At 48.1% G+C, this 21,498-nt stretch overlaps 1 protein-coding gene across 6 annotated transcripts in view; it reads left to right on the top strand.

Annotated features, from left to right (window-relative positions):
• The window catches only part of RARB (retinoic acid receptor beta), a 595,561-nt gene that overhangs the window by 441,403 nt on the left and 132,660 nt on the right, over positions 1-21,498 (top strand). For 5 of the 6 annotated variants that reach the window (XM_059882386.1, XM_059882389.1, XM_024986389.2 and 2 more), the window contains one exon: positions 2,393-2,541. The exons of the other annotated variant lie outside the window; for it this stretch is intronic. In XM_059882386.1, coding sequence (XP_059738369.1) covers positions 2,393-2,541 — 149 coding nt within the window. The remainder of the gene's footprint in view (positions 1-2,392; positions 2,542-21,498) is intronic. 6 annotated transcript variants of the gene reach the window in all.

Below are 21,498 nucleotides of genomic sequence, written 5' to 3'. Positions count from 1 at the left end.
CTAAATGCGGACCTTCCTATGCAACACGTGCTGTGATTGTGCCAAGCTACCCAGGAAAGACTATCCTAGATTTATCTACTAGGCCTGTGCAGCTCTAATGAATTCATTCCAAGATTCTTCTGAATTATGAAAATACTATAATTATAGTTGATTCTCTTCCAAAGGGATAATTAATTACTTTTAAAGGAAGCAAATGAGTATTTGAAAGCTATTTGGTTTCTAATTTTACCATTTAACAACTTAGAGGGGCATTTGGGGCTTGGAATGAAGACAAAGAAGGAAAATTGGGAAAGCTCTTGTATTAATTCATTGAATATTTATCGATTACCCACCTATGATGTGCCAGAACCTCTTCTGGGCCTGGAGCAGAGTTATAAACATTTCATCTAAGTTCCTTGGTTTCCCCAGACCCATGCTTGTGGGGTAGCACAGGCAGAATATAAAATGGTGTGCACAGACATTCTAAATTTAGACACTAGTTGGGTTTTATAGAATATAAAATGAGATGCAGTGACCAGGAGTGGGAAGGGGCCTCTTATTTAGAAAAGCCATCTGTGAGGAGCTGACATTTGCTCTAAGATGTAGGAGAGAAGAGGCGTGAGACATATGAAGGTCTCGGAATTTCCAGATATGGAGAATGCTTAGTGTGACACCCGTAAAACTGACACCGGAGCTTGGCCTGCTCGAGGGATGGAGCGGACACCAAGTGTTTAGAGGTCAGTCCAGGAGGAAACTCACTGCATCCGATGACATCACTAAGGCGCCGTATCAGGGGTAGCCTTCCTGAACACCTAGCAAGGAGTTTGCTGTCCTCGGTGACTGCTGGAGGGCTTTGGGCAGGTTCGGGAGAGGGTTGGTTTTAACTCTGGAGCACCTATCTGACTGTGTTTGCAGAATGGACCCGAGGCTAGAAGAGAGCAGGCCGGGAGGCCAGTGCAGAGCCTCCTGCAGCAGCTGAGGTGGGAGATGCTCGTGATCGCTAGGCTAGCCTGGTGCCAGGATCCCGGACAGGAATGGGTGAGCAGTACCTGTAGGGAGGAGGGCCGACTTGACTTGCTGAAAGTTGGGCTACAAGACAATCCAGTCAGTAGAATAGCTGGTCTGGGAGATGACGAACAGTGAAACGACTGGGAGTTAATACTCTGAGAAATATACTGAATGTTGTAAAGTGGTTGGACCTTGGGAGATTCTGGAATGTTATTTGACCACTTTCAGTCACTCTCTTCCCTACTTCCATCATCATTTATGAGCAGTTTTGCCTGTAATAGAAATAGAACCACGTCTTGCTTTGATTTGGAGCATAAATCTGGGGGGTGGGGATGGGAGAATACTGGGGGTTGAAGTTCTGCAGGTTTGTATTTCTCATGGATTTGGGATGGTTAGACAATGAGATGGGGGTCCCCTGTTGGTAAATCTAGAATAAAGAGCAGCATCAGTCTGAGCCATTATTAGTGCAGTGCCGTGCTCTTCAAGCATTACTTGTCCAGTCACCCAGCGGTTTGGTTCAGATGCAAATCTGACTCCAGGGTGGCTCAGTGGTCAAGAATCCACCTGCCAGTGCAGGAGACAGGAGATACAGGTTTGATCCCTGGGCTGAGAAGATCCCCTGGAGGAGGAAATGGCGACCCACTCCTGTATTCTTGCCTGGGAGACCCCATGGACAGAGGAGCCTGGTGGGCTACAGTCCAGGGGGTTGCAAAGAGTCGGGCACGACTGAGCACACACTGACCCCATGGGCTTGAGCTGAACCCTGATGACCACAGTTTCTAATCAGCTCTGTTGCAATGCTGATCTTCTGGTCCAAGGGGGACCCTGAATAGCAAACATCTCGCCCCCATTGCTCTTCGTCATGCTCAGCTCTGGCCCCGCGCTGAAGACCCTCCCCATTGTTGGGTGGCTGTCTGGGGCATTTTCTTCCTTTGCCCTAAGGAGACTTACTTTTGGTTAAGTTACTGCAGGGTCAAGAAGGTCATCCCTGAGACTGTTAAATATACTGGAAGCTGGTGGAACAAGAGTTGAAAGAGCCCTGGGTGTGCGGTGTGAACATCTGACTGTGTCCTGGCTCCACCACGGCCCTGTTGGTTTTGAATGAGTCACTGCGCTCCTCTGAGTTTCTGTTTCTCTTGAGGCTAAATCGGTGATAACACGACCTCCCTCCCGGTGCGGAAGTGTTCTGCCAATGAGAGAGACACGCAGGATTGCTTTGTGAACTGCAAAGACCCACGTTAGCGGTAGATACCCCTGTAGTGCCCACCCTGACAGCTGGCCTTGGGGGCCTGTCCTGGCAATGTTGTAGCTGAACTGGGGACGGAGGCCTGTGAACCCGCTGGGGGAAAGTCATGAACTGAAACATCTTTTCTCCCTTTTCTCCCCCTCCGCATCTCTGCCACAGCGATTGAGACCCAGAGCACCAGCTCCGAGGAACTGGTCCCAAGCCCCCCGTCTCCGCTTCCGCCGCCCCGCGTGTACAAGCCCTGTTTCGTCTGCCAGGACAAGTCGTCCGGGTACCACTATGGGGTCAGCGCCTGCGAGGGGTGTAAGGTGAGTGCCAGCTCCAGGTCTGGGACGCCTTGACATCTATCCCAGCCTCTCCCATCAGTCTGGTGGTCTGGGCTGTGTTTGATGGTTTCATTTCTTCCTTATATAGCTCATTAGTTAAAAATGCAGAAACTTCTCCAGCTGACTGATGGAAGCCAAATGTTCCAGGGCCCTTAAAATAACCCATAGCAGTTCTTTTCAGGTAACAAGAGCCTTTTGAAGGCGTCCTGAAAAGCATCACCCTATTTCTCTTTAGAACACGCCGTCTGGTGTCTTTGTAGTTTTATTTTATTTTTAAATATGACTGACAGTCCCCTGAATCAACTTGCAGAGAATCCAAGGTTGAAATTGGGATTTATCTTCTGGCTGTTTCCTCAGCCCTGTGGCCTTTGAATTACAGTTTGATTTTCAGCCTGTAGGGACTCGCTACTGTGTGTGGGTCATAAATTCAGGGGAGCTGGATTTAAAATTCCAGCCTACGGAGTCGTGGAGGCTGAACATGTGTCAGAGACTCTATGGCTGCTTTGAATCAAACTAGACAGTCGTAATCGAGTCCAACAGGCTTAATTGAGTGAAAGAGCTTCTTACTTTTTTTTGAAGAGAGAGGAAAAACAAAGAATGACTTCATAGGCAGATCCAACTCACCCACAGACAGTCTTTCAAAGGCTTTGTGTCTGTCTTGAAGCCCTTCGCTAGATACATGGCTTAATTTCCATTCTCGCCGGTGGCAGTTCAGGTGTGTTGTTTAATGTGGAAAATTACAGCCCCCCACCCCCCCCACTCCCCACCCCACAGCCCCCCGGGTGTTCCAGGGCATTTTGTCTTTGGCTGATGAGGGTGGGTACTTACTGTGTGCTCGGGGTCTGTGACAAACCATCCTGAAACGGCGTGGCTTTGAGACCACAGCCTTTTCTTTGGTTTGCAACTCATGGGCCAGTGCTCTCGGCCAAGTTCCTCTGGGGGGTCCGAGTGGTCCTGGCCGTGCTCCACGTGGACTGGATCAGCTGCAGGTTAGCCGGCTGGCTCTGCTTCTGAGGGTGCTGTCCATTGTGGGATGGGGGCCTCTTTTCCCGATGGGCTGGCCCCAGTTATTCCCACGGGCAGGGTTCCAGAAGAGGGCACCAGGCTGTTCAAAGCCTCCAGAGGCCCAGAGGTGGCAGGCTCTGGCCCCTGACACGTTCTGGTGTTGGCCAGAGCAGGTCAGAAGCCCAGCCTATCAACTCAAAGGGTGGGGACATAAACTCAACCTCTCAGCCCAAGGAGTGGCGAAGACAAGATGAGAGGTGGGAACACAGGGGAAGGACCGATCGGGTCTTTGTGTGTTGCGTCTGCCACGCTGTGTGTCTGCTGGCCTGGGAACACGATGAGGGGGACCCGGGACCCTCACCACAGCTGTGACTCACCCACAGCTGGCCGCCAGAAGAGCCGCGTGAGCAAACACCCAAGCGTCAGCCCCGCAAAGAGATTAGGTGACTTTTCCTTCCTTCTCAAGTCATTTGAATAAGCATGTATTCTTTACAGGGTGAGGCCCGCTTAGGGAAATTCATTACAGCCTGAGGGACATCTCTTTCTCTGGGATCACGTTGGCGTGAAAGTAAGGCCACTTCCTCCAGTAGCCTTAGATAGGGTGGGCAAGGCAGTGAGCCTGGGGGCCAGCTGGCAGCTGGGTGGAAAGTGAAGCTTTTGTGCCCTCGAAGTACTGCTCAATATCTGTAACCCCTCGCAGAACCTACTGAAATTTACCCTGAGATTTGGGAAAGGTTCACAGAACCCCAGTTCCTTCTGTCCGTGTGTTGTGCAATGCATAAATACATCATTTTCTAGTGCGCATTTGAAAGTTAAATGCAAGGACACTCCTTTATTTCAAAAAACTTTGTCATCTTAGGTCCAGCAGCCTTCATGAGGGCTGTTGTAACTCCACTCACCTGCTCCCTTTCTGCCCTGGGAAAATAAATGAAGCAGCGTGTCTGCTTTTGCCAGATCCCAGGCCCTGCCCACGTGTTAAGCTGTTTCACAATCTCTGAAGGACAAGCTGTTTTAATCAGCTCTTAGTCAGCTAGTTCTCTGACCTCCTGCACAGGATTCTGACTCTTTTTAGGAAAAACCCCAACAGAAACAAGACCGGGACCAGTACAAGCAACTTTGATGAGCTTGGAAAAGCTGTTCAGAGTCCTGCTGGGGTATATCTTTTCAGTAAAGAACAGTAAGCCCAAAAAGGTCAGGTGAGCTGGCCAGCCAGTTGTCCAGCTTAAGGATTAAGCCCACCATAGCTTTGGACTATGGGTGGGTCTCTGATAGCGTGGGCCGCCTTGCCCCCTGGTTGCTGAGAAAGACTGGTCTGCATTTTGGCTTGCTGGGAAGATATAGTGACAAAATTCATAGAACTGAAAAGCTTAAGAAGCCAAAAGTATGATGTAATCACCAAAGAAAAAAATATAGATCTCTAAAAAATGAAATATAACTTTTGTTTTCATTTTAAAAATGACCAGTACAGTGCAGACTTTATTGTATTTAAAAAAAAAAAAAAAAACATTAAAATAACCAGTGTTCTACCCTGGGAGAGAAACCCCTGTTAAACCTGTTTTTCTATTAGTTATATGCACATTGTCATTATTATTATTATTTATTTTTACCAGAATAGAATTTTATATTGTACACTGGTTTTGACTTTCTTTTTAAATTTAATAATCTTTCATGACCAAAATGTAAGCAACTGCATAGTTTATAAGGCTGTACCATTAATGTAGTGGTTTATGGCACGTCACAATTTATTTAATGAATCCCCTATTGTACAACTGAGGTGTTCCTGGTGTTTCTCTACTATAAATAATGCTTTGGTAAATAGCCCTCTTGTTTATCTCTGATAACTTACTTAGGATAAATTAGTAGAGGTGGAATTTCTAGGTCAGTGGCTCTGTAGATTTTTAAGGCTTGACCAAATTGCTAAAATGCCTTCTAAAAGACGTTTATCGGTGTAAGCTCTGTTAGTCTGATAGAGTTAATATTATTGAAGACTATTAGGACTCTCTCCCTTGTAATAATAAGGTAATGAGTCAAGAAACAACTTCTCAAACAAACCACAATCTGGTTGTTTATAACGGGCCCCATGCCTGGTGCCGTTTCGGGCTACCAGCAGATCGATGCCTTGGCCCCCTGCTGACCTGTAAGAGCGGGCTCACCCTTTGCCTGGAGATCAAAGATCGCAGCTCTAGACTGGAAGTCCTTGCTCTAAAGTAGGATTCCCAAAGAGAACCCAATTTATATCTTTAAGAAGGAATATCCACAGTGACTCCTGCCTGACGTGACCAGGGTGACCTTATTGACTATTGTTTTGGGGAGAAAACCTCTGTCTCCCTAGGGACCAGGTGGCAGTATCGGTCTCAGAAGCTGATGAGCGGGCCGTGGGCTACCTCTGGGAATGGTCAGCAGCTGTGGGTTGACGCGGCATCACCATGGCAACATAACCACTAGCTGTCCCACAGGGATGTCCCGTTCAGGGGATTTCCAGCTAAGCGTTGGCAAATTTTTACAGGGGACAAAGGGTGCATAAAATGAACATGCGGCGTAGTTAGCTGAGAAGGGGTAACAGTATAAAGTTGTAAAGCTGAGTTTCAGCTGTCTTTAAGAAACAGTTGCGTTGCTCATAGCTAGAATTTGTGTAAAGTTTTGACCTTTATCATATTTTATATTTCCATATTTGTAGCTTTCAAAGGGTGTGGGATCTGCAGTGAGAATACCAGGATTTGACTCCTAGCTAGGCCGTTTTCTAGTTTTCTGACCTTGGGCAAGCATCTTTAATTCTCTCTGTCTCTCTCTTTTCTCAGTTGGAAAAACAGAGCTAATCAGATCACCACCTTGTAATACTGTTGTGAATGTAGAATGAGTTACTATGGAGCATGCACTTGGCACATCGTAAGCGGTATATGTGCGTAGTTATTCTTTTGTACTGTCGTTAATGTATTACGGTGACTTTTGCACACAGTACGGTAACATCGGTTAAAATCTTAGTATTCTTTCTTGTAATGTTCTTTCAGAAATTCCCTGTTCCCTTGTACACAAGGAGACACTGCCTCTTTCCTTCAAGACTTAGGTTAAGACCTAGCCAGTGCTTGGAACCTCCACTGATTATGCTAGGACAGGGCTTGGCACATTGATTCTGTAAAGAGGAGACAGTAAATATTTTAGGCTTCAGAGGCCATATGGTTTCTGTTACAGCTACTCAACTCGGCCATTGTTGTGTTAAAGGACCCACGGACAGTATGTACATGAATAGGCTTGGCTGTGTTCCAATAAAACTTTATTTACAAAAACAGGCAGCAGACCATGTTTAGCCCTTGGGCCTAGTTTTCTGATCTCTGCGAAAGTAGACAGTGATACATCGTATCTTGTGTGTGTACTTAGTCGCTCAGTCGTGTCTGACTTTATAACTCTGTGGACTGCAGCCCACCAGGCTCCTCTGCCCATGGGATTCTCTAGGCAAGAATACTGGAGTGGGTTGCCATGCACTCCTCCAAGGGATCTTCCCAACCCAGGGATTGAATCCCTGTTTCTTGTGTCTCCTGCATTGGCAGGCAGGTTCTGTACCACTAGCGCCACCTGGGAAGTCCATCCAGTTTCTAAAACTCAGAAGCTGATGGCTCGAAGCATTCATGCCAGGTGGCATCAGCTCTCTCTGGTGGACTGTGGGGCTAGGACAGCTGCATCCCTCTCCTGCCTGCCCGGTGTCCATGGCAACAGCTTCAGGACCACTCTCCCTATCTGTTCCTCCACCCCTCATCCTCACTCAGCTCCCACCTCCTTATCACCCAGAGCCAGAGATGAGCAGTTTCCTTATAAGTCAGCTACTTCCAGAAACACCTGGTTTACTTTGGAGACGTTTATGGGATATATTTTATAATCTATTGTTGTTGTTCAGTCACTCAGTCGTCTCCAGCTCTTTACGACCCCGTGGACTGTAGCAGGGTGGGCTTGCCTGTCCTTCACTATCTTTCGGAGTTTGCTCAAAGTCATGTCCATTGAGCCGGTGATGTCATCCAACCATCTCATCCTCTGCCGCCCCCTTCTCCTCCTCCCCTCAATCTTTCCCAGCATCAGGGTCTTTTCCAATGAGTTGGCTCTTCACATCAGTGCATCAAAGTATTAGAGCTTCAGCTTCAATATCAGTTCTTCCAGTGCATACTCAGTGCTGATTTCCTTTGGGATTAACTGGTTTGGTCTCGTCTCAAGGGACTCTCAAGAGTCTTCTGTAGCACCACAATTAGAAAGCATCAATTCTTCAGCGTTCAGCCTTCTTTATGGTCCAACTCTCAGCATCTGTACATGACTCCTGGAAAAACCATAGCTTTGATTATACAGACTTTTGTCGGCAAAGTAATGTCTCTGCTTTTTAATACGCTGTCTAGGTTTGTCATAGCTTTTCTTCAAGGAGTAAGTGTCTGGATTTCATGGCTGCATTCACCATCCACAGTGATTATGGAGCCCAGTAAAATAAAGTCTGCCACTGTTTCCGTTGTTTATCTATTTGCCATGAAGGGATAGGGACAGGTGGCATAATCTAATTTATTAAATGCTGAGTTTTAAGCGAGCCTTTTCACTCTCCTCTTTCACCTTTATCAAGAAGCTCTTTAGTTCCTCCTCACTTTCTGCCATTAGACTGGTATCATCTACATATTGATATTTCTCCCAGCAATCTTGATTCCAGCTTGTGCTTCATCCAGTCTGATGATGTGATGTACTCTGCAGAGAAGTTGAATAAGCTGGGTGACAACATGCAGCCTTGATGTACTCCTTTCCCAGTTGTGCACCAGTCCAACAACAGGACTGGTTCTTAACCTGCATACAGGTTTCTCAGGAAACAGGTAAGGTGGTTTGGTATTCCCATCTCTTGAAGAATTTTCCACAGTTTGTTGTGATCTACACAGTTAAAGGCTTTAGCATAGTCAGTGAAGCAGAATTAGATGTTTTGCTGGAATTCTCTGGCTTTTTTGATGATCCAGCGTTTGTTGGCAGTTTGATCTCTGGTTCCTCTGCCTTATCGGAATCCAGCTTGTACATCTGGAAGTTCTTAGTTCACACAGTGTTGAAGTGAAGCTTGAAGGTTTTTGAGTGTTACTTTGCTAGCGTGTGAGATGAGTGCAACTGTGTGGTAGTTTGAACATTCATTGGCACTGCCCTTCTTTGGGATTGGAATGAAAACTGACCTTTTCCAGTCCTGTGGCCACTGCTGAGTTTTCCTAATTTGCTGGCATATCGAGTGCAGCACTTTCACAGCATCATCTTTTAGGATTTGACATAGCTCAACTGGAATTCCATCCCCTCGACCAGATTTGTTCCTAGTGGTGCTTCCTAAAGCCCACTTGACTTCACACTCCAGGATGTATGACTCTAGGTGAGTGACTACACTGCTGTGGTTATCCGGGTCTTTAAGGCCCTTTTTTGTGTAGTTCTTCTGTGTATTCTTGCTCCCTCTTCTTCTGCTGCTTCTGTTAGGTCCTTGCCATTCCTGTCCTTTATTGTGCCCATCTTTGCATGAACTCTTCCCTTGTTATTTCCAGTTTTCTTGAAGAGATCTCTAGTCTTTCCCATTCTATTGTTTTCCTCAATTTTTTTGCATCGTTCACTGAGGAAGGCTTTCTTATCTCTCCTTGCTGTTGTCTCGAACTCTGCATTCATTTGGGTGGATCTTTCCCTTCTCCTTTGCCTTTCGCTCCTCTTCTTTCTCAGCTATTTGTAAGGCCTCCTCAGCCACTTCGCCTTCTTGCATTTCCTTTTCTTGTGGATACTTTTGGTCACCGCCTCCTGTACAGTGTTACGAACCGCCACCTGTAGTTGTTCAGGCAGGCATTCTGTTACTAGATCTAGTCCCTTGGTCTTTTGTATCAGTTAACTTCTCCTGCCTAACGAAAAGCCTTAATGCTTTTGCCTTAAAACAAAAGACATTTCTAACTGGTTACGATTCTCTGCAGGTCTTCTTGTCTAGGCTGGCTTGGCTTGGGCCAGCTGATGCTACACGGTCAGGACCTTGACAGCCTGACTGGCTCCTCCCCCGTGAGCCTAGCCTGCCCTCCTTCATGTGGTGTGGACAGGCTCCCATCAGTAAGACAAGACAACACCAGTGTGCACACCTCTGGCTACGTCACATTTGCTAGTGTCCCTCCCACTGCCCCAGTGTGGTTATGCCAGCATTCAACGGATGGAGAGATGGACACCACCCCTTATGGGGAAAAGTGGCCAAATCACTCACTCAGCAAAAGATGAGGGTGCCGGAGCTGACGCGTGGTCACACACCTCCTTCTATTGTGCCCTAGTGTCGTGTGGAATTAGTCTCCCAAAACTGTATTCCAGAGTCGCTGTGCTGGGCGCCACAGATACAGAGTGAGCATGACAGACGGGTTCCTCCTGGAACAGGGACACAGGCAGGCAGACAGTTTGGAGTTGGAAGAAAGCGTGGTCTGGTAAAGATGAGTGGAGTGGAACCTGGGTCGACGGAAGATCGGGGCTTCCCAGGTGGCCCGAGTGGTCAAGCATCTGCCTGCCAGCGCAGGAGACCTGAGAGCCACGGGTTCGATCCCTGGGTCGGGAAGATCCCCCGGAGAAGACAATGGCAATCCACTCCAGTATTCTTGCCTGGAAAATCCCATGGATGGAGGAGCCTGGCAGGCTGTAATCCATGGGGTCACAAAGAGTTGGACACGACTGAAGCAGCTCAGCACGCACGCGGGTGAGAGCTCGGGGTTGAGAAGGAGTCAACTGTGTAATGGGGATGGTATTTTAGGTCAGAAACTGAACTTGGACTCTAGGGTCCTTTCTTCCTTGCTTTGTTGTGCCCCTTAACCTCTCTCGGCTTCAATAGGTGTGTGAAATCCACACGTTTGAACCCCATCCTACGCCAGAGGGCAAATACTGCAACAGTGAGCCCAGTTGGTGCACTGATTTCTTGTTAGGCGTAGCTTGTGTGGTGTGGGGGTCCCTGGTGTCTACAAGTCCAGGGTGAGTAGCGGGCAGGGAAGAACCTGTGCTTGCTGGACTCCTTCTCTTCAGCAGGCCTGGGAGCATCTTATGCTCCCGTTTCGGTTAATTCTCATGACAGCCCTGTGGCAGGTGGGCTGTATGACCACCGTGGAAACAGAGGAGAAAACTGAGGCTCAGAGAGGTTAAGGAACATGGCCAAGGTCACACAGCTGGACCTCAACCCTTGCCTGTTTGGAAAATACCCGACTGCTTCAGCCACATCGAACCAGAGGATAGGAAGCCGTGCTGTGTTCCGTTCCAGAGTGTGGGGTTTCGTGGGGGCAACAAATTAAAAAAACAGGGGGGTGCATACATCAAAAGAGAACAACCCTGTCATCTTGGTCATCTCATAAAAGAAATGGCACACTTTATTAAGAAGTAAAAGAAGAAAGGGCTTACAAGGCAGTCTTCTCCAAGGAGGGGCAGTGAACAGACGGGCCCCGCCCTGGGCAGCCTCCCAAGTGGTGTTCAGTCCGTGTTCCCTCCGCTTCGCCCTCGATGGGTGGAAACTTCCCATCCCTGGGCCAGCGCCCAGCCCCAGCAGAGCGGGGGTGAGGCTTCCAGGAGGCCCAGAGCGCTGTCTGATCGTGGTCACGCCGGCCGCCTGCTATTTAAAGCAGCCTTGAAGAGGGTAAACTCCGCGAGCCCGCTAGGTCCCTCGAGGCTCGTTTCAGCCGTTTTCTCATCCGCCTTTGTTTTCCTCGCCTCTGAAGCAGGAGGCTCTCATCTCCAGAATGGCCTTCGGCCGCTCCACTGGTTTGGGTTTTTTCCCCTGGCAGACAGCAAGTAGTGTGTGCTTCACACAGAGTTTTGCAATCAGGAAGATGGATGTCTGCACTTAATTTTAGAACTTCTATTAAATATTATAAACATGCTTAGTTATTTTATTTGACCAGGGCCATTTAAGATGACATTGGTTTGTTGTTGTTGTTTTTAATCGACATCGATAAACGTGAACATTATGCTCTGTTTGGAAACCGTTCCGAGCTTTGCCTGTCCTCCATAGTTGCTTCTGCTGAGGGGTTTGTTGCAAGGGTCTGGTCCCAAGAACAATGAGAGACGGTACAATGTCTGCACTGTCGCGGCTAAAGCTGCATTATAAAGCTGCCATCAAGTTCATTATTTCAGTCCTTGAGCCATGAAGTAGGTCCCCTCATAGATCCAAAGAACTCTTCTTTATAAAACTGGTCAAGAGTGGAGAACTAATTCTCTCATTGATCAGTCATTTACTAAACACCTTCTGTGAGACAGGCTCTAGGTAGAGAAGTGAAAGGTTTTATGGGTTTTGTTACCAATGTTCAGCGCGTATCCGGAACGGGGCAGTTCAGTACTAGGCATAGAGTAGGTATTTCCTGACCGAGACGATGAGCGCACCAGCAAGGAGGGAGCTGGGTGTTTTCCGGGCTGTGACACGTGCGGGCTCGGGGCTCTCTGGGTGCAGAGAAGGAGACCCGCGTTCCTCCGGCACTTCCCAGGAGGGCTTCGGAGAAGAGATGGGGTGACCACAGGCTGTGTGAGCACTTCCCAGAGGAGGAAAGGGGCAGCGGTGTCCCAGGCAGAAGTTGGAGACTAATGTGAAAGCAAGGACCTGGAATAGCCCATGGAGAATTACATGGAAAAGTGGAAATGCATCCATTCTGTTAGGGCTTCCACGTGGTGCTAGCAGTAAAGAACCCGCCTGCCACACAGGAGACGCAAGAGATGCGGGTTCAATCCCTGGGTCGGGAAGATCCCTTGGAGGAGGGCCTGGCAACGCACTGCAGTCTTCTTGCCTGGAGAACCCCATGGACAGAGGAGCTGGTAGACCACTGTCCATAGCGTCACAAGAGCCGGACGTGGTGAAGCGACTTAGCACACACATCCCTTCGGGTCCGGTTGGTCCTGCACAGCCACGTGCAGGCATCCTGGGGTCAGCAGATGTTAAAGGGGCTCAGAAGGGCCCACGGTCCATCTCCTCAGCACAGCCCTGCCCTTCTCGGTCACGTGTTCTGTGGTTCTCCTTTGTAGCCCTTAACCCAGTTGTAACTAACTTGATTTCTTTTAATTACTTTTTGTTGGGTGTAGTTGGTTTATGATGATGTGATAGTTTCAGGTGTGCAGCAGCATGAATCATTGTGCGTACACTAATGTCCACTCTGTCTTAGATTCAATCCCACGTAGGCTATTACAGAATGTTGGGTACAGTTCCCTGTGCTACACGGTAGGTTCTCATTACTTACTTGCTTTACACGTGCTGCTGCTAAGTCACTTCAGTCGTGTCTGACTCTGTGCGACCCCATAGATGGCAGCCCCCCAGGCTCCCCCGTCCCTGGGATTCTCCAGGCAAGAACACTGGAGTGGGTTGCCATTTCCTCCTCCAATGCATGAAAGTGAAAAGTGAAAGTGAAGTTGCTCAGTTGTGTCCAACCCTCAGCGACCCCATGGACTGCAGCCCACCAGGCTCCTCCATCCATGGGATTTTCCAGGCAAGAGTACTGGAGTGGGTGCCATTGCCTTCTCCGTAGTGGTCTGTATATGTCGATCCCAGACTCCCCCTCTCCCTTCCCCTTGTTACCCTAAGTCTGTTTTCTGGATCTGCATCTCTGTGTTTTATGAATAAGCTCACTTGTACCGTAGTTTAGATTCCACATAGAAGTGGCATCATATGGCATTTGTCCTTTTCTGTCTGACCTACTTCACTTACTGTGATCAGCTCGAGGTCCATCCATGTCGCTGCAGATGGGGCATTGTTTCCATCCTTTTCGTGGCTGAGTGATGTAATTAACTTTGTGTATTTGCTGCCCGCCTCCTCTGTCACACCAGAAGCCTCAGGAAGGCCAGGGCTGGTGTTGCATCCGAACATTACTACCAGGGCGTCGTGTGCGGCCCTGCACACAGTGGGGCCCAAAAGAAGAAGTGTTTTAAATCAGGAATCATATTTAATTGTATAGTAATGAATATAGTAATAAGTGACAGGTAATAAATCAGATTAAATGGCATGGTAATGCCCACAAGTGGTGTCATTATATGTATTCTAATTATGTAACGAATTGCATCTGAATGTATTGGGTTTGTGATGATATATTCATAAACATTTTTACAAAATTTATTAACAGGATGAACCTTGAGTGGCTAAAATCCAGCTTATTTGCTTAGTCCTTTCTGCCTTTCACTTCAGGGTTCACCCTTCACTGAAAAAGATACGTTCTTTTTGATATCTTTAAGCAAACTCTTAAGGATTAGCAACTAGAACTTAAAAACACTGTGAGCTCTTAGTGCTTTAAAGAAAATAAAAATCTCGACGTCTAGAATCTGCCTCTATCTAGAAACATCTCGACAGAAGAAATGACAATCTGGCTATTGCTAGTTTTAGTTCCTACAGGAGAAAACACTTTTCTTCTTCTCTTCTGCTGGACAAATGTTGTTCTAAATTGAGAAATCATTTTGGATTGAAAGAGCAGGAAAAGCCTGTCTTTTTTTTCCCCGTGTCTGATGTAGGAATAAACAGGAAGTGGAGGGTGAATTCTGAATTCGCCTGCAATCCTATATTGTTTTTTTTGTCATGTCAGCTGAGTGAGAATAGTGTATTTCACTTGGTAGTTTTAAGTGGTTTGTAAATTTTTTTAATGGTTACAAGTTATTAAATGCTTGTTTAAATTACTTTGCTTGTCTGTTGTTTAACAATATCTAGAACATTCTCATTTGCTGTTTTTGTTAAATAAGCCTCAAGTCTAGTTCTTGGTAAAGCTTTCACCCCTTGCCATACAGCAGAGAAGGAAGCCCCCATGTTCGCAATTAACCTGTTGACTCGGGGATGCCTTGCTCCCAGCGATGCCACAAGTGTATGTGTTTCAGGAAGTTTTCAATGAAAAAAATTAGCAAAAAATCAATACCATTTTTGACTTAAAGCAAGTATGGGACCCCGAGGGAAGGGGTGTGTGGTTAACTAAGTTACTTATGCAAAATTCCTAGAGACCATCATGTAAAAGGAATTGTGACCATATATTACAGTTTGACCAAACGACATGAAGACTGTATTTTTGTCAGAGAAATGAAAGCATGCGTCTGGGGTTTCCTGAGAGGTGATAGAAATTATGACCGAACACCACTTCTGTTTAAATAGATTTTTACACCATCAGAGGCTATGATGTTAGTGACTCTGGGGAGATGAGTCGTTCAGACGTCTCTCCAGACCTTTTACTGGAGAGGTTAAATAGGGAGCTTCCAATTCTGTATTTCCTTCTCCTGCATGAACTGTAAGGAATATGAGGAATGGCGTCACCTGGAAGGGCACTCCTGGTTCGTTTTTTAAAATGTATTTTACACTGGAGTTTGGTTAATTACAGTGTTCTGTTAGTTTCCGGTGTGCAGCGAAGGGATTCGGTTCTATTTGTGCATACATCCATTCTTTTTCAGATTCATTTCCCACACGGGTTATTCTAGAATGTCGGGCAGAGGTCCCTGTGCTCTACAGTAGGTTCCTGTTGGTTACTCTTTTGTACAGAGAAGAGTGTGTACGAGTCAATCCCAAACTCCTGTTTCTCTGCCCCCACTTGCCCTTTGGTAGCGGGGGCGCGCCTGTGTTGCCAGCCCTGGACTGCTCTTCCCGAGGGCAGGGCTGTGCATCCCTGGTCTTCCCTCTCCAGATTGTTGCCTTTCCCCTCACCTGCATACCTGTGTTAAATTACAGAAACAGGAAAACTATCTTGTATTCGTATTGCCTCTAAGTTTTTCTAAAGCACTTTCGCTTTATGCAATTAAACTCAGCTGAGCTTTGCTGCCGCTGGGAGGCGGGCAGGGGCGGGGAGAAACAACCCTCCAAAATATGTCCTCTCTGGTACAGAATTTCCTTGTCAAGTAGCCTTTTGGGGCGTGTGTCGCCGGCTGGTTCCTGCTCTCTTGTGCACGGAGATTAGGAAGGCAGGCCACTTCCCGTGTGGCATCCACCAGGCCCTTTGCTGCCTCTGGTTCTAACCAGAGACTGGGAGGGAGAGCGCAGAGGTGGGCAAAGCCAGGCCTGGGGGCATGGAGCAGGCCAGGTCCCGGTCTTAGCATCAGATCAACTGTGGGAGGTGGAGCCTGGCCATGAGCTTGGGGACCGACCGGCTGTCAGCAATAGGAGGGTGTGAAAGTGTTAGTCGCTTGGTTATGTCTGACTCTTTGCGACCCCATGGACTGTAGCCCATCAGGCTCCTCTGTCCATGGGGTTCTCCAGGCAAGTGGGTAGCCATTCCCTTCATCAGGGGATCTTTCTGACCCAGGAATCGAACCCGGATCTCCTGCACTGCAGGCAGATTATTCACCATCTGAGCCACCAGCAATAGGAAAGCAATAGTGAATTTAGCAGAGAGCTGAGAGTCCCCGCCTGAGGTGTTTTATTTGCTCCTCATAAAAATTAGAGAAGTAAGTGGAGGAGGTTTTTTTCCCTTCCATTTCACAGGTGAGAAAACGCACCAGGTTCTACAGTGCATGTCCCGGATTTAGAATCTGATGTTGCTCCTGACATGGTTACTGTGGAAACCAGCATGCATACATTGTACAGTTGTTCACTTAATTCTCCCTGATGGTGTCAAAGTCTTTTCACAGTCTGCAATTCTGAACATCTTCATTTCCTGGTATCTTCTGTTTTGACATACAGAGAGGCTGGGAAGGCCTTTATCAGGGGCTCTAGCCCAGCATCAGCCCACAAGACAGAAATCACACGTAGCCAGAACGACCCCAGAAAAATCCCTCCAGCAGGCAGACGGCTGGAGACTGACATATGTCTCCCATTAAGACGACAAAGCCACTTCTTCCTCCAGCTTTGGAAGCAGATCGCTAGCCCTTCCGCAGAGCCACAGATGAGATAGTTGTTTTCTGTTTTCATGTTGACCAAAAATACGTGTCCTTAAGCACAGGAATTATACGAGTGCAACACAACACTCATGTCCTGAAAATCACGCATCTTTCTAGATATCTCCTTGTCTCTGAGTTTCTTTCATAACTAGTTTCCTTGGAATTGGCATTTCTCCTGTGCCTTTTATGAGCTGTATCTTTTTTTTTTCTTTCTTTCTTTTATTTTTAGTTCAGTATTTTTCCACTTCAGAAAGGTGGCTAGCTGTGTCCAATGGCTCAGCTCTGCCAGGATGGGGAGAAGTTTGTTCTCTGCACCCTAGAATTCATCCCTGAAAAATATCTAGAAATGGGAATGAAGGTCTGCGTGCATCTCCCCCGCACAAGGCTCTCATTGTCTGGGGAGGAGGGAAGGCTGGGTTCTGGCAGCCTGGCCCCATCAGAGCCTTGTTCCTTGTTCCACATTGAAAAGATGACATTCCTCTGCTCGCAGCAGCCTGCCTGGGTGTCTGGCACCAGTTCTGTAGCCGGCACAATCGCCCGGGGCATTTTTGTTTGGGTTGGTTTTGTTTTATTCCAGAAGCAGCACAGTGCTGGCTGCCTGAGTGTCCAAGGTAGAGCTGTTTCTGCAGAGCTGGTTGACAGGCTCGTCAGCACGGTCAAGGTGGCCCGCCTGCCAGGGCGGCTGCTTCCCGTTCACTGGTGTCAGAACGCGAGAAGGCGCGTACAGTGAATTTAACTCATTAGCTTGTTCTCAAGTGTTGCCGAGGCAGCCCTCGGGGCTTTATCATGGGCCCCCCTCCTCCCTCAGGATTTCATGTAATGCTCCCTTTATAACAGAGATCAGTGGATTTGCAAAGTAAATATTCCAATCAGAAAAAGCAAAATCGTCAGTGACCCTGTCCATTCTGTTTCTATGGAGGCTTTTTACAGAAAAAGCCTGGGGGTGGGGGGAAATCCTTTATATTGGCTGCAGCTCTGAAGTGGAACATGTTAGATGTACTTCTCAGGGTCTGTGAGCCTTAAAATAATGAACGATGGAAAAACTCTGAGGTAGGTCAGCGAGGGAGGGAAAACTTTGGTCTTACAAAGGATTTTCATGGTTAAACAAATTTGGAGAAACTAGAATGATCAAACAACGTGAATTCTCCTCCATGCTTTTGAATCTGAAAATAGCAGCATTCTCTGTAACACAGCACCGCCATTCATACGGGCTGGAAAGTCCCCCAAATCATGAAAATTATCCTGATTAGTCAAACCCCACAGGGGTCATCTGACTGCTCCTGAGGGAAATGAGAATTTCAGTGTGGATCCTGCTTCTGTATTTCATCCTCAGATTTGTCTGCTGTATCTGGGGTCTCGGGCAATGCGGACACGCTTTCAGCCAAGAAATGCTTTTGAAAGCTGCTGTCCTTGTTTACATTACTCCTGATTAGCGTCAAGAATGAGTCTCAGAATCTTAGAATTTTGAGGGGGGCATTTGCGATATTTACCAGTTTCAGGGGCATGTCCTGCTGTATTAGATGCTCCTTCAGCTGGTTGGTCCCGTAAATTAGACCACATATGGACCCAGGACCCCACGAGATAGCGTTTGATGGCTTCTCTTCCGTTTGAATGCAAGTATATCAAGTTTACGCTCTCATCAAAAACACTATGCTAAAATGCTGGAACAGCTTTCAGTACTGTTCATTGAATGGCAACAGAAAAAGTGTGGCAGGCATGAGTGCAATGCCAGAGATTATGGGAAAGGGTGTGAGAGATTGACCCACTGCTTCTGGTTATTTTTCCCTGAAATGGAATTAAATGTAAAATTCCTCATCCATTGGTATTTTTGGTCTTAAATTATTCCCTGATTCAATAAGAGTTAGGTGAGAACCATGTTCTGTTTAAAAGAGTATTTGGTGCTAATTCTCTTGACCAAAATTTTAAGCCTCATGGATCTATTATACATGCAGATACAGTATTTATTTCTGTAAATATTTGTGGCAGGTAGGTTCTACACAGAATTATGAATTATGTCAAAGCCTACAAAGGCAGATCGCCACCACTGGATACATTCGGATTTAAACCCAAATAATGAAGTCACGTCGTTGCTCTCCCTGCACCCGTGTGTGGGACGTTAGCAGTGGATTAACGTCACGGACCCGGTGGTTTAAGAAGCCTAAAAGAGTGTTCTTTAGTTAATGATTAAATCTAGTCAGGTATTTCTCTTCTGCTTGGTTCTTTTCCATCCATCCTATTCTTCATCAGCCCTGGGCCTCAGAAATAGTGTTCCTGGGGCTTCCCTGGCGGTCCAGGACTTAGGACTCGGAGCCTCCGCCACAGCGTCACAGGTCCCATTGCTGCTGCTCAGGGAAACTCAGATCCCACGTGCCACGTGGTACACCAAATTAAAAAGAGAAAAGAAAGGAAATATTGCTGCTGTCTGCAAGGCACACTGTTAGAAACGAGAGCACTGTGGGGGGAGATGAGAGTGGTGGCCTCCAAGGAGCTCACTGTGCGGCTGTCACGCCCCAGGGGGGTAGGCTGCGTCAGTGACTTGAGGCACACCCCCGCGTCAGAGGGGGAAACTGACCACGAGTGACCTGGAAGGATTTTAGCAACTTATTTTAGGATATCAAGGCGGAAGGTTCTACAAAGGAATATAAAAGTAATGGAAATAAGATGGAAAAAAAATGATTTACACACATTTTGGAAACTTTGTACCTCTGTAACTCCTGTTTCAGGGAAGGGAAGGAAGGGGGCAGGAAAAAGTGTGGGTCCATGTGGTTCTAAGGCCCTGGGGTCAGGAAGAAGTGTGGGTCCACATGGTTCTAAGGTTCTGCAGGGCACAGACCACCTACCTCTCTGCTCCCACTCATAGCACGATTCATTGCCCAAAGCGGTCGTGTGGCCCTGCCTCATCCAGGGGAATGAAATGCAGTCCTACTGTGAGTCTGGGAGAATTGCTAGTGTTTACCCTATGGTTGTGTTACCCCTCGCCGTGTAATAACTTGGGCCAAAGGGGCAGACGGAGGAAAAGATGTTTCAGGCAGGATTGGCTGGGTGTGTCCTGCAGACAGGAGAGGAAGACGGACAACTTCAGCAGGCATCCTGACCCATTCTGCTTTCATCTTCCGGAGGAGTGTTCTGCTCTGACCGCTCAGGACTCGACAGGGGTGCCCAGCCCACTGTCCCGATGTCTCTCCCCTCCACTCACTGCCACGCTGCTCTTGGCATGGAACCGATGATGTAAGAACAGCACTGGGCTCATCTTGCCACCTGATGAGATAGATGGTGAGTTGCTGTCTGCCGGGGGTGACTGTTTTCTTATCAATTATTAAGGTCACTTCTTGGCCTCACGTTGAACTGGTTTTGAATTTCAAATATTGGTCATTTCCCATTCATCATATACACCAGTGAAATAACAGATGCCTTCCTTTCATTATGAAAAATCCTATGATTACTAACGAGTATGGGGCACAGTGAGGATTCATGAATACAGTCAGTTCAGTCGCTCAGTCGTACTCTTTGCAACCCCATGGACTGCAGCACACCAGGCTTCCCTGTCTATACCAACTCCTGGAGCTCACTCAAATTCATGTCCATCGAGTCAGTGATGCCATCCAATCATCTCATCTTCTGTCATCCTCTTCTCTTCCCACCTTCAATCTTTCCCAGCATCAGGGTCTTTTCCAATGAGCTAGTTCTTCGCATCAGATGGCCAAAGTATTGGAGCTTCAGCTTCAGTCCTTCCCATGAATATTCAGGACTTCCAGTGGATACAGTCCGTCCTTGCGTTGTGTGTGCTAAGTCACTGCAGTCATGTCTGACTCTTTGCCACCCCGTGGGCCATAGCCTGCCAGGGCCCTCTGTCCTTGGGATTCTCCGGGCAAGAATACTGGAGTGGGTTGTCATGCCCTCCTCCAGAGGATCTTCCCAACCCAGGGATCGAACCTGAGTCTCTCAGTCTCCTGTGTTGGCGGGCAGGTTCTTTCCCACTGCTGCCCTTGCTTTGTATAACACATTTACTGTGTGTAGGTGAGGCAGAGAGTGGATTCCCTCCTTCTTAGGGTTTAGTTTCTGAAATAAGTGCATGTGGTAAAAAAAAATTGCACAGGGTTAAAATGACCCTCAGTCGTCCAAACCATGTGTTCTGGTTACCAGTGCTGCGTAGCAAACCGTCACAGGTGTTAAAGACGTAAAACAGCATTTTACTTATTTTTTATCTTTGCTCCTGGGTTCCGTGGGTCAGGAGTGTAGACGGGACGTGATTGGGATGGTTTGTCTGGGCCGCCACCGAGAAGGGAGCGCCTTCAGTGCCTGAGGTCTGGGAGGTGGTGGCCCTCGGAGGCGGCTTCGGTTCTGTATCTGGCGGTTGGCGCTGCTCGGTGACCAGGGCCTCAGCCGGCCTCGGGGGCAGAGAACCGACCGGGACTTGGTGCGGCTTGTGCTTCCGCACAAGATGCTGATCATGGAGTCGGCAGACATAGTACACCGTGGGCTCGGAGGCCCACAGGCGAGGGCTGCGGAAGATGAGGGAGGCCACTTTACAGACGAGAGGTGTGGCCTTTTATTTCCCTAGTCCGGAAGCCCCGAGTGTCCCTGCGGTCAAATTTCTGCAGCTCACCGCGGTCACAGACCCCCGCCCCGGATTCAGGGGAAGGCAGAGCCTCCTCTCGTCGGGATAGAGCCAGGTCGGCTGAGAAGAGCATCTGGGGTGGGGGTAACCCTGTGGTCGGCCTTGGGCGGTGCAGCCCACTGCCGGGGGCTCTGGTTTGAACCACAGCTCTGTCTCCAGTTGGACGCCAGGTGGCGTGTTCTCGGGAGCCTGTCATAGGAAAGGGTGGGTCTTCGTGGACTGGGAAGACCACCGGGGAGCCGCGAGGGACGGAGGGCCCCGGGGGCCCCATCGCCGGTCTTGCGCTGAAGGGGACCCACTTCCTGAGCTCCGGGGCAGCTTGGCACTCGGCTCCCACCCGCCTCTAAGCTGCTGTGGGTGGGCTGTCACTTCACAGGTAACCGAGGAAAATAAAGCACACTGAGGCTGGGGATCATGCCTTTGTTGACAGAAGAAGAGGAAATAGTGAACCAGAAGGCAGGGGAGCCCAGCTTCCTGGAAGAAGGCTGCCCGCTCAGCCCCGTGCCCTCCTCAGGCTG

The sequence above is a fragment of the Bos taurus genome, chromosome 27 (assembly GCF_002263795.3).
Source record: "Bos taurus isolate L1 Dominette 01449 registration number 42190680 breed Hereford chromosome 27, ARS-UCD2.0, whole genome shotgun sequence".
Classification (NCBI taxonomy): Eukaryota; Metazoa; Chordata; class Mammalia; order Artiodactyla; family Bovidae; genus Bos; species Bos taurus.
The sequence above is the reverse complement of the archived record's forward strand: the minus strand, read 5'-3'. Positions and strand labels throughout refer to the sequence as shown.